General features: G+C 67.7%; 1 protein-coding gene across 1 annotated transcript in view; it reads left to right on the top strand.

Moving 5' to 3' along the window:
- ANOS1 (anosmin 1) overlaps nucleotides 1-13,116 on the top strand; it is a 79,223-nt gene that overhangs the window by 34,411 nt on the left and 31,696 nt on the right. The window contains exons 3-5 of the mRNA XM_054715401.1: nucleotides 10,324-10,386; nucleotides 11,788-12,010; nucleotides 12,903-13,087. Coding sequence (XP_054571376.1) covers nucleotides 10,324-10,386; nucleotides 11,788-12,010; nucleotides 12,903-13,087 — 471 coding nt within the window. The remainder of the gene's footprint in view (nucleotides 1-10,323; nucleotides 10,387-11,787; nucleotides 12,011-12,902; nucleotides 13,088-13,116) is intronic.

The following is a 13,116-nucleotide window of genomic DNA, read 5'->3' as shown; positions in this document are numbered from 1 at the left end:
CAGTCTCCCCCCAGAGGGCCCAGTCCCCCCCCAGAGGGCTCAGTCCCCCCCCCAGAGGGCCCAGTTCTCCCCCAGAGGGCCTAGTTCACCCCCAGAGGGCCCAGTTTCCCCCCCAGAGGGCCCAGTTCCCCCACCCCAGAGGGCCCAGTCCCCCCCAGAGGGCCCAGTCCCCCCCAGAGGGCCCAGTCCCCCCCAGAGGGCCCAGTTCCCCCACCCCAGAGGGCCCAGTCCCCCCCAGAGGGCCCAGTCCCCCCCAGAGGGCCCAGTTCCCCCACCCCAGAGGGCCCAGTTCCCCCCAGAGGGCCCAGTCCCCCCCAGAGGGCCCAGTCCCCCCCCAGAGGGCCCAGTCCCCCCCAGAGGGCCCAGTCCCCCCCCAGAGGGCCCAGTCCCCCCCAGAGGGCCCAGTCCCCCCCCCCCAGAGGGCCCAGTCCCCCCCAGAGGGCCCAGTCCCCCCCAGAGGGCCCAGTCCACCCCCAGAGGGCCCAGTCCCCCCCCAAGATCCCAGTCTCCCCTCAGAGGGCCCAGTCTACCCCCAGAGGGCCCAGTCCCCCCCCAGAGGGCCCAGTCCCCCCCCCAAGGTCCCAGTCTCCCCTCAGAGGGTCCAGTCTACCCCCAGAGGGCCCAGTCCCCCCCCCAGAGGGCCCAGTCCCCCCCAGAGGGCCCAGTCTCCCCCCAGAGGGCCCAGTCCCCCCCCCAGAGGGCCCAGTTCTCCCCCAGAGGGCCTAGTTCACCCCCAGAGGGCCCAGTCCCCCCCAGAGGGCCCAGTTTCCCCCCCAGAGGGCCCAGTTCCCCCACACCAGAGGGCCCAGTCCCCCCCAGAGGGCCCAGTCCCCCCCAGAGGGCCCAGTCTCCCCCCCAGAGGGCCCAGTTCCCCCCCAGAGGGCCCAGTCTCCCCCAGAAGGCCCAGTCCCCCCCCCAGAGGGCCCAGTCTCCCCCAGAGGGCCCAGTCACCCGCCCAGAGGGCCCAGTCTCCCCCCAGAGGGCCCAGTTCCCCCCCAGAGGGCCCAGTCTCTCCCCAGAGGGCCCAGTTCCCCCCCAGAGGGCCCAGTCTCCCCCCAGAGGGCCCAGTCCACCCCCAGAGGGCCCAGTCCCCCCCAGAGGGCCCAGTCCCCCCCAGAAGGCCCTGTCTCCCCCCAGAGGGCCCAGTCCCCCCCCAGAGGGCCCAGTCCCCCCCCCAGAGGGCCCAGTCACCCCCCCCAGAGGGCCCAGTCTCCCCCCAGAGGGCCCAGTCTCCCCCAGAGGGCCCAGTCCCCCCCCCAGAGGGCCCAGTTCCCCCCCAGAGGGCCCAGTTCCCCCCCAGAGGGCCCAGTCTCCCCCAGAAGGCCCAGTCCCCCCCCGAGGGCCCAGTTTCCCCCCAGAGGGCCCAGTCTCCCCCAGAGGGCCCAGTCCCCCCCCCCCAGAGGGCCCAGTCCCCCCCAGAGGGCCCAGTTCCCCCCTCAGAGGGCCCAGTCCCCCCCCCCGAGGGCCCAGTCCCCCCCCAGAGGGCCCAGTCCCCCCCAGAGGGCCCAGTTCCCCCCCAGAGTGCCCAGTCCCCCCCCAGAGTGCCCAGTTCCCCCCCAGAGGGCCCAGTCCCTCCCAGAGGGCCCAGTCCCCCCCAGAGGGCCCAGTCCTCCCCCAGAGGGCCCAGTCCCCCCCCAGAGGGCCCAGTCCCCCCCTCCAGAGGGCCCAGTTTCCCCCCAGAGGGCCCAGTTCCCCCCCCAGAGGGCCCAGTTCCCCCACCCCAGAGGGCCCAGTCCCTCCCAGAGGGCCCAGTCCCCACCCCAGAGGGCCCAGTCCCCCCCCAGAGGGCCCAGTTCTCCCCCAGAGGGCCCAGTCCCCCCCAGAGGGCCCAGTCACCCCCCCCAGAGGGCCCAGTCTCCCCCCAGAGGGCCCAGTCTCCCCCAGAGGGCCCAGTCCCCCCCCCCAGAGGGCCCAGTTCCCCCCCAGAGGGCCCAGTTCCCCCCCAGAGGGCCCAGTCTCCCCCAGAGGGCCCAGTCCCCCCCCGAGGGCCCAGTCTCCCCCCAGAGGGCCCAGTCTCCCCCAGAGGGCCCAGTTCCCCCCCCAGAGGGCCCAGTCCCCCCCCAGAGGGCCCAGTCTCCCCCCAGAGGGCCCAGTCTCCCCCTCAGAGGGCCCAGTCCCCCCCCCAGAGGTCCCAGTCCCCTCCAGAGGGCCCAGTCCCCCCTCAGAGGGCCCAGTCCCCCCCAGAGGGCCCAGTTCCCCCACCCCAGAGGGCCCAGTCCCTCCCAGAGGGCCCAGTCCCCCCCCAGAGGGCCCAGTCCTCCCCCAGAGGGCCCAGTCCCCCCCAGAGGGCCCAGTCCCCCCCAGAGGGCCCAGTCCCTCCCCAGAGGGCCCAGTCCCCCCCCAGAGGGCCCAGTCCTCCCCCAGAGGGCCCAGTCCCCCCCCAGAGGGCCCAGTCCCCCCCAGAGGGCCCAGTCCTCCCCCAGAGGGCCCAGTCCCCCCCAGAGGGCCCAGTCCTCCCCCAGAGGGCCCAGTCCCCCCCCAGAGGGCCCAGTCCCCCCCCAGAGGGCCCAGTCCTCCCCCAGAGGGCCCAGTCCCCCCCAGAGGGCCCAGTCCTCCCCCAGAGGGCCCAGTCCCCCCCCAGAGGGTCCAGTCCCCCCCCAGAGGGCCCAGTCCCCCCCTCCAGAGGGCCCAGTTTCCCCCCAGAGGGCCCAGTTCCCCCCCCAGAGGGCCCAGTTTCACCCCCAGAGGGCCCAGTCCTCCCCCAGAGGGCCCAGTCCCCCCCCCAGAGGGCCCAGTCCCTCCCAGAGGGCCCAGTTCCCCCCCCAGAGGGCCCAGTCTCCCCCAGAGGGCCCAGTCCCCCCCAGAGGGCCCAGTTCCCCCCCCAGAGGGCCCAGTCTCCCCCCTTGGTGTCCCGGGGTCACTTTGCAGCGGCTGCTGCTGGCTGGGCCTGCGGGGCGCGTGTGAGTGGGGGTTGCGGGGGGGGGGGGCGCGGGGAGCTGCAGTCCTGGGCAGGGCCCTGGAGGCCGGCCCGGGTGGATCAGGGCCGATAACGCAGGAAGCAAGGAATGTCAGGTCAGTCCCTTCGCTTGCTGGAGGAGGACACGGATCCCGTCCCCGGCGTGGCGAGGTTTCCGCCGGTCAGAACGATTGTCCGTGCAGGCGCCCCCGTCTGTGGATGGCGGGGACGGCCTTTGGCGAGCACCGGACTCCGTGGCGGTGTGTCTCCTAGCGCAGGCACAGCTCCCCGGCGCAGGGGAGGCTCTGGACCGGACGGACGGACGGCGTGCTCCCTGATAGAAATAGTGTTGGCTGATAACCGACCCGCCAACTCAGACCTCCTGCCGCAGGCCAAGGGGTCAGGTTCAAGGTCGCGGTGTGGGCTCCAGAGCCGCATCCGCTCCCCCCCTGGGGCTGTGCGGGCCAGTGGGGGCCGGGCAGGGTCTGAGGCTGAAGCCCAGGCCCATGGCCACCCAGTTCCTTCCCTTCACGGCCAAGGCCAAGGTCAAGGCCAAGGCCAAGGGATTTTGCCGCCTAATCCCCGAGGCAACAGCCGCTCTGTTTGGGGCAACAGCGACCCCCCACACCTGGCACCGGGCCATTCCCCTGGGAACTGGGCCGAACTGGGCCGCGGCCTCGGCCCCTCCTTCCCTCACGCCCTGCGCGTTTTTCTGAGCGCCTACTGTGTGCCCAGGACTGTGACGGACGGATCCGGGCGATGCCAGGAGGATAAGTGGACGCGGCCACGGAGCTGGGTGCCTGGGGGTTGGGGGGTTGGGGTCCTCGGCGAGGAGAGCCAGGGGGCAGAGTGATGGGGGGTTGGGGGGGCGCGGGATGGCGTTGGAGGGAAGGCGGCTGGTTTGCCAGAGGTGAGGCAAACGGCCCTGCCCACGGGAATCTGGTAAGAATGACGAGCTGGCCCTGGCCGGTGTGGCTCAGTGGATAGAGCGTCGGCCTGCGGACTGAGGGGTCCCGGGTTCGATTCCTGTCAAGGGCATGGACCTCGGTTGCAGGCACATCCCCAGGTGGGGGCGTGCGGGAGGCGGCTGATGGATGTTTCTCTCTCATCGATGTTTCTAACTCTCTCTCCCTCTCCCTTCCTCTCTGTAAAAAAAAAAAAATCAATAAAATACATTTAAAAAATAAACAAATAAAATAAAATATATTTTTTAAAAAAAGAAGGCGAAACGAGGTATTTTCATGTGCCTTTTTCACATGGGGTGGGAGGGACAGAGGTGTTTGCTCTATTTTTCCTGCTTTTTTACATCCTTGGGAAATATTTCATAACAAACAAGAGAAAATATCCAGCTTTTCCAGATGAAGCCGAGTTCTTTCCAAAATACACGTGCAGACCTGACCCGTGCCCCCACGGCCTGGGCCTGCTTGTCCGACTGTTACCGGCATTTCTTCGTCCCTCCTGTGCTGTTGTCCCTCTTTTTACTTTTCTTTAAAAAAAAATACTTTTATCGATTTCAGCGAGGAAGGGAGAGGGAGAGATAGACACATCCGTGACGAGAGAGAATCATGGATCAGCTGCCTCCTGCACGCCCCCTACTGGGCATCGAGCCCGCAACCCGGGCCTGTGCCCTTGACCGGGAATCGAACCCGGGACCCTTCGGTCCGCAGGCCGACGCTGTACCCACTGAGCCACACCAGCTCAATAAAATATTTTAAAAATATATTTTATTGATGTTTTACAGAGAGGAAGGGAGAGGGAGAGAGAGTTAGAAACATCGATGAGAGAGAAACATCGATCAGCCGCCTCCTGCACGCCCCCCACTGGGGATGTGCCCGCAACCAAGGTCCATGCCCTTGACCGGAATCGAACCCGGGACCCTTCGGTCCGCAGGCCGACGCTCTATCCACCGAGCCACACCAGCTAGGACCCTGCTGACTTTTAAATCAAATATATTTTTATTGATTTCAGAGAGAAAGGGAGAGAGAGAGAGAGAAACATCCATGAGGAGAGAGAATCATGGATCGGCTGCCTCCCGCACGCCCCCCACTGGGGATGGAGCCTGCAACCTGGGCATGTGCCCTTGACCGGGACTCGAACCCTGACCTCCTGGTTCCTAGGTCGACGCTCAGCCCCTGGGCCACCCCGGCCGGCCGCGTTTCTCTTTGTCGAGTTCAGCCCGATGCGTGGGGTGTGCACACCCGCCCCCACCCCTCCCCGGCGCTGTCCTCACTTACCCACACGGAGCGGGACCTGCCGCTCCGGCTCCCAGGCCTCCTCCTCCAGGGAGCCTCCGGGATGTGCCCCCGGGGCAGGCGGGGCGTCGGCAGACAGGCTCAGGGTCCCGGGTTCGAGTCCCGGTCAAGGGCACAGGCCCGGGTTGTGGGCTCCATCCCCAGTGGGGGCCGTGCAGGAGGCGGCCGATCCATGATTCTCTCTCCTCATGGATGTTTCTCTCTCTCCCTCTCCCTTCGTCTCTGACATCAATAAAAAATATATTAAAAAACAAACTGACGCTGACTCCGCAGCCGGTGGCTCTGTTTATTTGAGGGTCATAAGGTCGCCAGTTGGATTCCTGGTCGGTCGGTCGGTCGGTCATTGGTCGGTCGGTCGGGCACCTGCTGATTTAACCTGTTCTTTTTTTCTTTTTTTTTTATGTTGTTGGCTGAGCAGCAACTGAGACAAGCCAGCAGGAGGGGGCGGCCGGGCTCTGGGGAATGGATGGGGGGGCATCAGGGCGGCGGGCAGCCCGGGGGGGCGGGGAGGGCGGGGAGGGACACGCCTGGAGGGCCATGGCTGGAACAGGCCCCGCTCTGTGTCCCCTCCTCCCTCCTCCCTCCTCCCTCCCTCCCGGGAGGAGACCTGGGCCGGAGGCAGACAGATGCCGCCCCCCAATGCAGGCCTCCCCGGGGCGGCGGGCCCTCCACCTGCTGACAAAGCCGGGCATTCAGGTCCCCAGGCAGCAGCCTGCCTTTCATCTCAGCGTGAAATCGCTCTGAGGCCCTGCCTGGGTGGGTGGGGGTGGGGGTGCTGAGCCCTGGGGGTGGGGGTGGGGGCGTGGGGCTGAGCCCTGGGGGTGCTGAGTCCTGGGGGGCATGCTGAGCTCTGGGGGTGGGGCTGCACCCTGGGGGGTGGGGGTGGGGCGTGGGGCTGAGTCCTGGGGGTGCTGAGCCCCGGGGAGGGGGCTGAGCCCTGGGGAGGGGTGCTGAGCCCCGGGGAGGGGGGCTGAGCCCCGGGGAGGGGTGCTGAGCCCCGGGGAGGGGGGCTGAGCCCGGGGGAGGGGGGCTGAGCCCCGGGGAGGGGGGCTGAGCCCCGGGGAGGGGGGCTGAGTCCCGGGGAGGGGTGCTGAGCCCCGGGGAGGGGTGCTGAGCTCTGAGGAGGGGGGCTGAGCCCTGGGGACGGGTGCTGAGCCTTGGGGCGGGGTGCTGAGCTCTGGGGAGGGGGGTGAGCCCTGGGGAGGGGGCTGAGCTCTGGGGAGGGGGTGCTGAGCCCTGGGGAGGGGGGCTGAGCTCTGGGGAGGGGGGCTGAGCCCCGGGGAGGGGGGCTGAGCCCCGGGGAGGGGTGCTGAGCTCTGGGGAGGGGGGCTGAGCCCTGGGGAGGGGGGGCTGAGCTCTGGGGAGGGGTGCTGAGCCCCGGGGAAGGGTGCTGAGCCCTGGGGAGGAGTGCTGAGCCCTGGGGAGGGGGGCTGAGCCCTGGGGAGGGGTGCTGAGCCCTGGGGAGGGGGGCTGAGCCCTGGGGAGGGGTGCTGAGCTTTGGGGAGGGGTGCTGAGCTCCGGGGAGGGGTGCTGAGCCCCGGGGAGGGGTGCTGAGCTCTGGGGAGGGGGGCTGAGCCCTGGGGAGGGGGGCTGAGCTCTGGGGAGGGGTGCTGAGCCCTGGGGAGGGGTGCTGAGCCCTGGGGAGGGGGGCTGAGCCCCGGGGAGGGGTGCTGAGCCCTGGGGAGGGGGCTGAGCCCTGGGGAGGGGGGCTGAGCCCCGGGGAGGGGTGCTGAGCCTTGGGGAGGGGGGCTGAGCCCTGGGGAGGGGGGCTGAGCCCTGGGGAGGGGTGCTGAGCCCTGGGGAGGGGGGTGAGTCCCGGGGAAGGGTGCTGAGCCTTGGGGAGGGGGGCTGAGTCCCGGGGAGGGGGGCTGAGTCCCGGGGAGGGGTGCTGAGCCCTGGGGAGGGGGGCTGGGCCCCGGGGAGGGGTGCTGAGCCCCGGGGAGGGGTGCTGAGTCCTGGGGAGGGGGGCTGAGCTCCGGGGAGGGGTGCTGAGCCCCGGGGAGGGGTGCTGAGCCCCGGGGAGGGGGGTGAGCCCCGGGGAGGGGTGCTGAGCCCCGGGGATGGGGGTGAGCCCTGGGGAGGGGGGCTGAGCTCTGGGGAGGGGGGTGAGCCCTGGGGAGGGGGCTGAGCTCTGGGGAGGGGGCTGAGCCCTGGGGAGGGGGGCTGAGCCCTGGGGAGGGGGCTGAGCCCTGGGGAGGGGTGCTGAGCCCTGGGGAGGGGTGCTGAGCCCTGGGGAGGGGTGCTGAGCCCTGGGGAGGGGTGCTGAGCCCCGGGGAGGGGGCTGAGCTCCGGGGAGGGGTGCTGAGCTCTGGGGAGGGGTGCTGAGCCCCGGGGAGGGGGCTGAGCTCCGGGGAGGGGGGCTGAGCTCCGGGGAGGGGTGCTGAGCTCTGGGGAGGGGTGCTGAGCCCTGGGGAGGAGTGCTGAGCCCTGGGGAGGGGTGCTGAGCCCTGGGGAGGGGTGCTGAGCCCTGGGGAGGGGGGTGAGCCCTGGGGAGGGGGTGCTGAGACCCGGGGAGGGGGGCTGAGCTCTGGGGAGGGGTGCTGAGCTCTGGGGAGGGGTGCTGAGCCCTGGGGAGGGGGGCTGAGCCCTGGGGAGGGGGGCTGAGCCCTGGGGAGGGGGGCTGAGCCCTGCGGCAATGGGGGGCTGAGCTCTGGGGAGGGGGGCTGAGCTCTGGGGAGGGGGGCTGAGCCCTGCGGCAATGGGGTGCTGGGAGGGCACAGAGCCCACAGGAGAGGCAGCAAAGCGTTCACGAAGGCCCCTCCGTGGGGGACTCTCAGGGGCTCTGGGACCCCCCCTCCCCTGTAACCACCCCATCTTCTGGTGGGGACGCCGGCGAGGGGCCCGGGCGGGCCTCTGGGCCCGGAGGGGCCGCTGGCTTCGCGCCTGGGAGATACGCGCACGGAGAGGCTCGCCCCCTCACGGACGGCCTGGCCCGTGGGTCACGCGTGGAGTCTGCGAACACGCGTGGCCTCCTGCTCAGGGGAGCGGCTCACTTTCCCGTTGAAGGAACACGGGGGGCGGGGGGGGGGGTGTCCAGTTCCCGCCGTCTCGGACCCGCTCCTGCAGCTCTTCCGGGGCCTGGAACGCCCTGTGCTCGGAGGCGATCTTGCTGAGTCAGCCCTGGCCGGGTGGCTCAGTGGGTAGAGCGTCAGCCTGCGGACTGAAGGGTCCCGGGTTCGATTCCTGGTCAAGGGCACGTCCCTTGGTTGCAGGCACATCCCCAGGTGGGGGGCGTGCAGGAGGCAGCTGATCGATGTTTCTCTCTCATTGATGTTCCTAACTCTCTCTCCCTCGCCCTTCCTCTCTGTAAAAAAATCAATAAAATATATTTAAAAAAAGAAAAAAAGCAATTGCTGGCCCCCACACAGCCCCAGCGGCGGCGGGCGGCCGATCCTGGGGTGGCCCTGCCCCCCGGCAGCTCAGGATCGCCCCTGAGCAGGCTCCCCATCCATCACACACACGTCCCCGCCACCCCCTGTCCCGCCCAGTTTCTGGGGAGCCGTGGGGAGGACGCCCCATTTCCTGGAGCCGGCCGGCCGCACAGGCCCAGCTCAGTGGGGACGGGACGGTCAGGGTTGCACTGAGGGCTGCGGGGCTGGCAGGCAGCACGCGGCCGCGGCTCCCAGCTCCCGGCTCCCCGCGCTCAGGGCCTCCCTGGGTCCTGTCGGACCCGTGTCCGCACCCCGACTTGCTGGGATCCGCCTGGGCGCCCGCCTTTAATTTCCCGGGACAGGGAGTCGGCAGCGCGTGCCCACCTGTGCCCTCCTCCTCCTCCTCCACCTCCTCCTCCTCCTTTTTAATATACTTTTATGGATTTCAGAGAGGAAGGGAGAGGGAGAGAGGGAGAGAGAATCATGCATCAGCTGCCTCCTGCTCCTTACGGGAGACCGAGCCCGCAACCCAGGCCTGTGCCCTGACCGGGAATACAACCGTGACCTCCTGGTTCACAGGTCGGCGCTCAACCCACTGAGCCACACTGGCCGGTCCTTAGGTGTCTGTAGGCAGATGTTCCTGCTGGAGGGAGGGCACCGCCCCCCTGACCGCTCTCCTGGGCCGGCCAGCCACACCCTCTGCTCCCCTCGCCTCCCCCCCTGGGCTGGGAACCCGGATGGAGGGACAGACACAGCCGGGAGCGGCTCCCGGATGTCAGCATTCATGTGTGGGGGGAGGCGGGGCCTGCGGACAACACCTCAGCTAATCATTCCCCAGGGCCTGCTGCCCACTGGTTTGTAAAGGCAGACTGAGGAGGGAGGGCCATCTCCCTGCAGAGGAGGGAGGAGGGAGGGAGGGACGGAGGCCCATCTCCCTGCAGAGGAAGGAGGGAGGGAGGGAGGGAGGGAGGGAGGGACGGAGGCCCATCTCCCTGCAGAGGAGGGAGGGAGGGAGGCCCATCTCCCTGCAGAGGAGGGAGGGAGGGAGGGAGGGAGGGAGGGAGGGAGGGAGGCAGGCCCATCTCCCTGCAGAGGAGGGAGGGAGGGAGGCCCATCTCCCTGCAGAGGAGGGAGGGAGGGAGGGAGGGAGGCCCATCTCCCTGCAGAGGAGGGAGGGAGGGAGGGAGGGAGGGAGGCCCATCTCCCTGCAGAGGAGGGAGGGAGGGAGGGAGGGAGGCCCATCTCCCTGCAGAGGAGGGAGGAGGGAGGGAGGGAGGCCCATCTCCCTGCAGAGGAGGGAGGGAGGGAGGGAGGCCCATCTCCCTGCAGAGGAGGGAGGAGGGAGGAGGGAGGGAGGGAGGCCCATCTCCCTGCAGAGGAGGGAGGGGGGGAGGGAGGGAGGGGAGACTCATTCCCTCCCTTCACGGCGGGAAAGGCTTTCCTTCGATGTTGGAAGAGGTCTATGGGGTGCAAAGCATCATCTGGCCACTCCGTGTACGTATACACTAGAGGCCCGGTGCACGAAATCCGTGCACTGGAAGGCTCCCTAGCGGCTGCCGGCTGCCGACCAGGGCCTCCCTCCCTTCCCCCGGCCGGCCCCGCCCCCTGGTCGAACTCCCGGACGGACGACCTCCCGGTCGAGGGGACAATTTGCATACGACGCTGTTATCGTATGGGATACTGCCTAGGGGGCCCCCAGGGCCATAAGAAACGCCAACACTTCCCTGCTCATAGCTCATCCTCGACCTGCCCCCTGCCCCGTCTCCCCCCGCGTGGCTAATGGCTCTTCCTGTCCGCCTCCCAGTGCCTGGCGCCCTGCAGGGAGACCGGGGACCTGCGGAAGGAGGGGTGTCTGAGCTTCTGCGAGGTAAGCGGAGCGGGCGCCCAGCGGCCTGCGTGGGCCTGCGCCCCGGCTGACGGGGACCAACCGGGGGTCCCCATCCCTCTGCAGCTGGGGGGTCAGTTACTGTGTGTGTCTGTGTGTGTGTGTGTGAGAGAGAGAAGAGGGGGGGGGGGCGGAGATAATGAGAGAGAATGCAGATAAAAAAGAAAAATACGGCCCTGGCCGGTGTGGCTCAGTGGATAGAGCATCGATCCGCCTGCGGGCTGAAGGGTCCCGGGTTCGAGTCCCGGTCAAGGGCACGTGCCCCGGGTGGCGGGCTCGATCCCCAGCCCCTGTAGGGCTCACGCCGGAGGCAACCAATCGATGTGTCTCTCTCTCTCTCTCTTCCCGCCCCCACCCTCCCCGCCTTCCACTCTGTCTGAAAATCAGTGGAAAAATATAGCGTCGGGTGAGGATTAAAAAGAAGTTAGTATGCCCCGGCCGGTGTGGCTCAGTGGATAGAGCGCCGGCCTGCGGACTGAAGGGTCCCGGGTTCGACTCCCGGTCAAGGGCACATGCCAGGGTTGCAGGCTCCATCCCCAGTAGGGGGCGTGCAGGAGGCAGCCGATCCATGATTCTCTCTCCTCGTGGATGTTTCTATCTCTCTCTCTCCCTCTCCCTTCCTCTCCGAAATCAATACAATATATATATATATATTTTTTTAAAAAAAGAAAAAAACGATTACCTCCAATTCTGGGTCCAGAGTCGCCCCGGGGGGCTGGCGTGCGAGCCTGAGGCCTCTCCTCTCCACGGCTGGCCGTGGCCTGGCATCGGGAACTTCGATGTGGGGAGGGGACCCCAGTCCCCAGCTGACCAGAGCGCTCAGGGTTCCTGCAGTGGCCAGGGCTCCCTGGGGTGACCTCTGACCTGTTGTCACTGGTGCTGACGGCGTACAGAAAAAAAAAAAAAAACAACCGAGAGAATGAGATTGTGCGTGTTCATACAGCCGTCCAAGGGGGCTGTCGACCGAAGGGTCCCGACCACGTTTTACGAATATATATATATATATTTAAAAAATATATATTTTATTGATATTTTACAGAGAGGAAGGGAGAGGGATAGAGAGCTAGAAACATCGATGAGAGAGAAACATCCATCAGCTGCCTCCTGCACACCCCCCACTGGGGATGTGCCCGCAACCAAGGTCCATGCCCTTGACTGGAATCGAACCCGGGACCCTTCGGCCCACAGGCCGGCGCTCTATCCACGGGGCCACGCCGGCCAGGGCTACCTCTGACGTCTGCAAGTGGGAAGGAAGGGAGCTCATCGGCTTGGTCCACCCCCTCGAGGGGCCATGTGGACAGAAGGGCCGCTCTGACCTCTGACCCGGCTTGGCCGCGCCGCCGTGGGCGGGGCTGAGCGGAATTGTCCCGGTCTCCCTCGCAGCGTCTGTTCCCCAAGCGGAGCCACGAGTGCCTGACCAGCTGCGAGTTCCTGCAGCACGTGCTGGCGGTCAAGCAGGGGGACTGCCCGCCGCCCGAGAGGGCCAGCGGCTTCGCGGCCGCCTGCGTGGAGAGCTGCGAGCGGGACGGCGAGTGCCCCGGCGTGAAGAAGTGCTGCTCCAATGGCTGCGGGCACACCTGCCAGGTGCCCAAGGCACTGTACAGAGGTAGGGGCCTGTGGGTAGGGGAGGGTGCCGTCTTCCCGGCCCCCCACTGGGGTCCCCGTGTGCTGGGGAGGGGCCCGATCGACGCCCACCAGCCAATCAGGAGTGAGCATGCAAATCCACCCAACAAAGATGGCGGGTTCATTTGCATACGCAGAAAGACAAAACCCTAGAGAAAAAAGAAAGAAAGTATAATTTTCTTTAAAGAAAAAAAGAAAAGAAAGATAAAAACCTTAAGGGAAATGTGCTCAGAGAATCCACTAACGAAACGAATCAGCCAACAAGATAAGACCTGAGTCCGGCCCCCGTGGCTCAGGGGTTGAGCGTCGACCTAGGAACCAGGAGGTCACGGTTCGATGCCCGCCCAGGGCACACGCCCGGGTGGCGGGCTCGATCCCCGGTGTGGGGCGTGCAGGGAGGCAGCCGATCCACGATTCTCTCTCATCATTGACTAGAGGCCCGGTGCACGAAATTCGTGCACTGGTAGGGTCCCTAGGCCTGGCCGGCGATCAGGGCCGAACGGTGGGGGCGGCCGGCGGGGCGTTTGGGGGGCTCCCGCTGGCACCTGCCGTGGCCGGCCTGGGGCCTGCGGGCTGGGGGCAGCTCCTGCATTGAGTGTCTGCCCCCTGGTGGCCAGTGTGTGCCACAGCGACCGGTCGTTCCGCCATTCGGCTGATTTGCATGTTAGGCTTTTACGATATAGGATGTTTCTCTCTCTCTCTCTCTCCCCCTCTCCCTTCCCCTCTGAAATCAATTTTTAAAAAAGTATTTTCTTTTAAAGAAAGGAGGCAGACGAGATTTGCCTCTGGTTCCTCCCTCCTCCCCCGCCCGCCCCCCCATTGGCCTCGGTCTGAGCCCCCCGCAGCCGGCGGTCATGGGCGTGGTCCCGTTGCAGGGGTCCCCCTGAAGCCGAGGAAGGAGCTGCGGTTCGCGGAACTGCCCTCGGGGCACCTGGAGGTCAGGTGGTCGTCCAGGTTCAACATCTCCATCGAGCCGGTGACCTACGTGGTGCAGAGGAGGTGGAACTCGGGCCCGCACCCCAGCGAGGACGACGCCACGCCCTGGCAGACGGTGGCGCAGGTGAGTGCACACACGAACACCCGGCCGGC

Source organism: Eptesicus fuscus, chromosome 1 (assembly GCF_027574615.1).
Source record: "Eptesicus fuscus isolate TK198812 chromosome 1, DD_ASM_mEF_20220401, whole genome shotgun sequence".
Lineage (NCBI taxonomy): Eukaryota > Metazoa > Chordata > Mammalia > Chiroptera > Vespertilionidae > Eptesicus > Eptesicus fuscus.
Note: the sequence above shows the minus strand (reverse complement) of the source record. Positions and strands in the feature narration are given on the sequence as shown.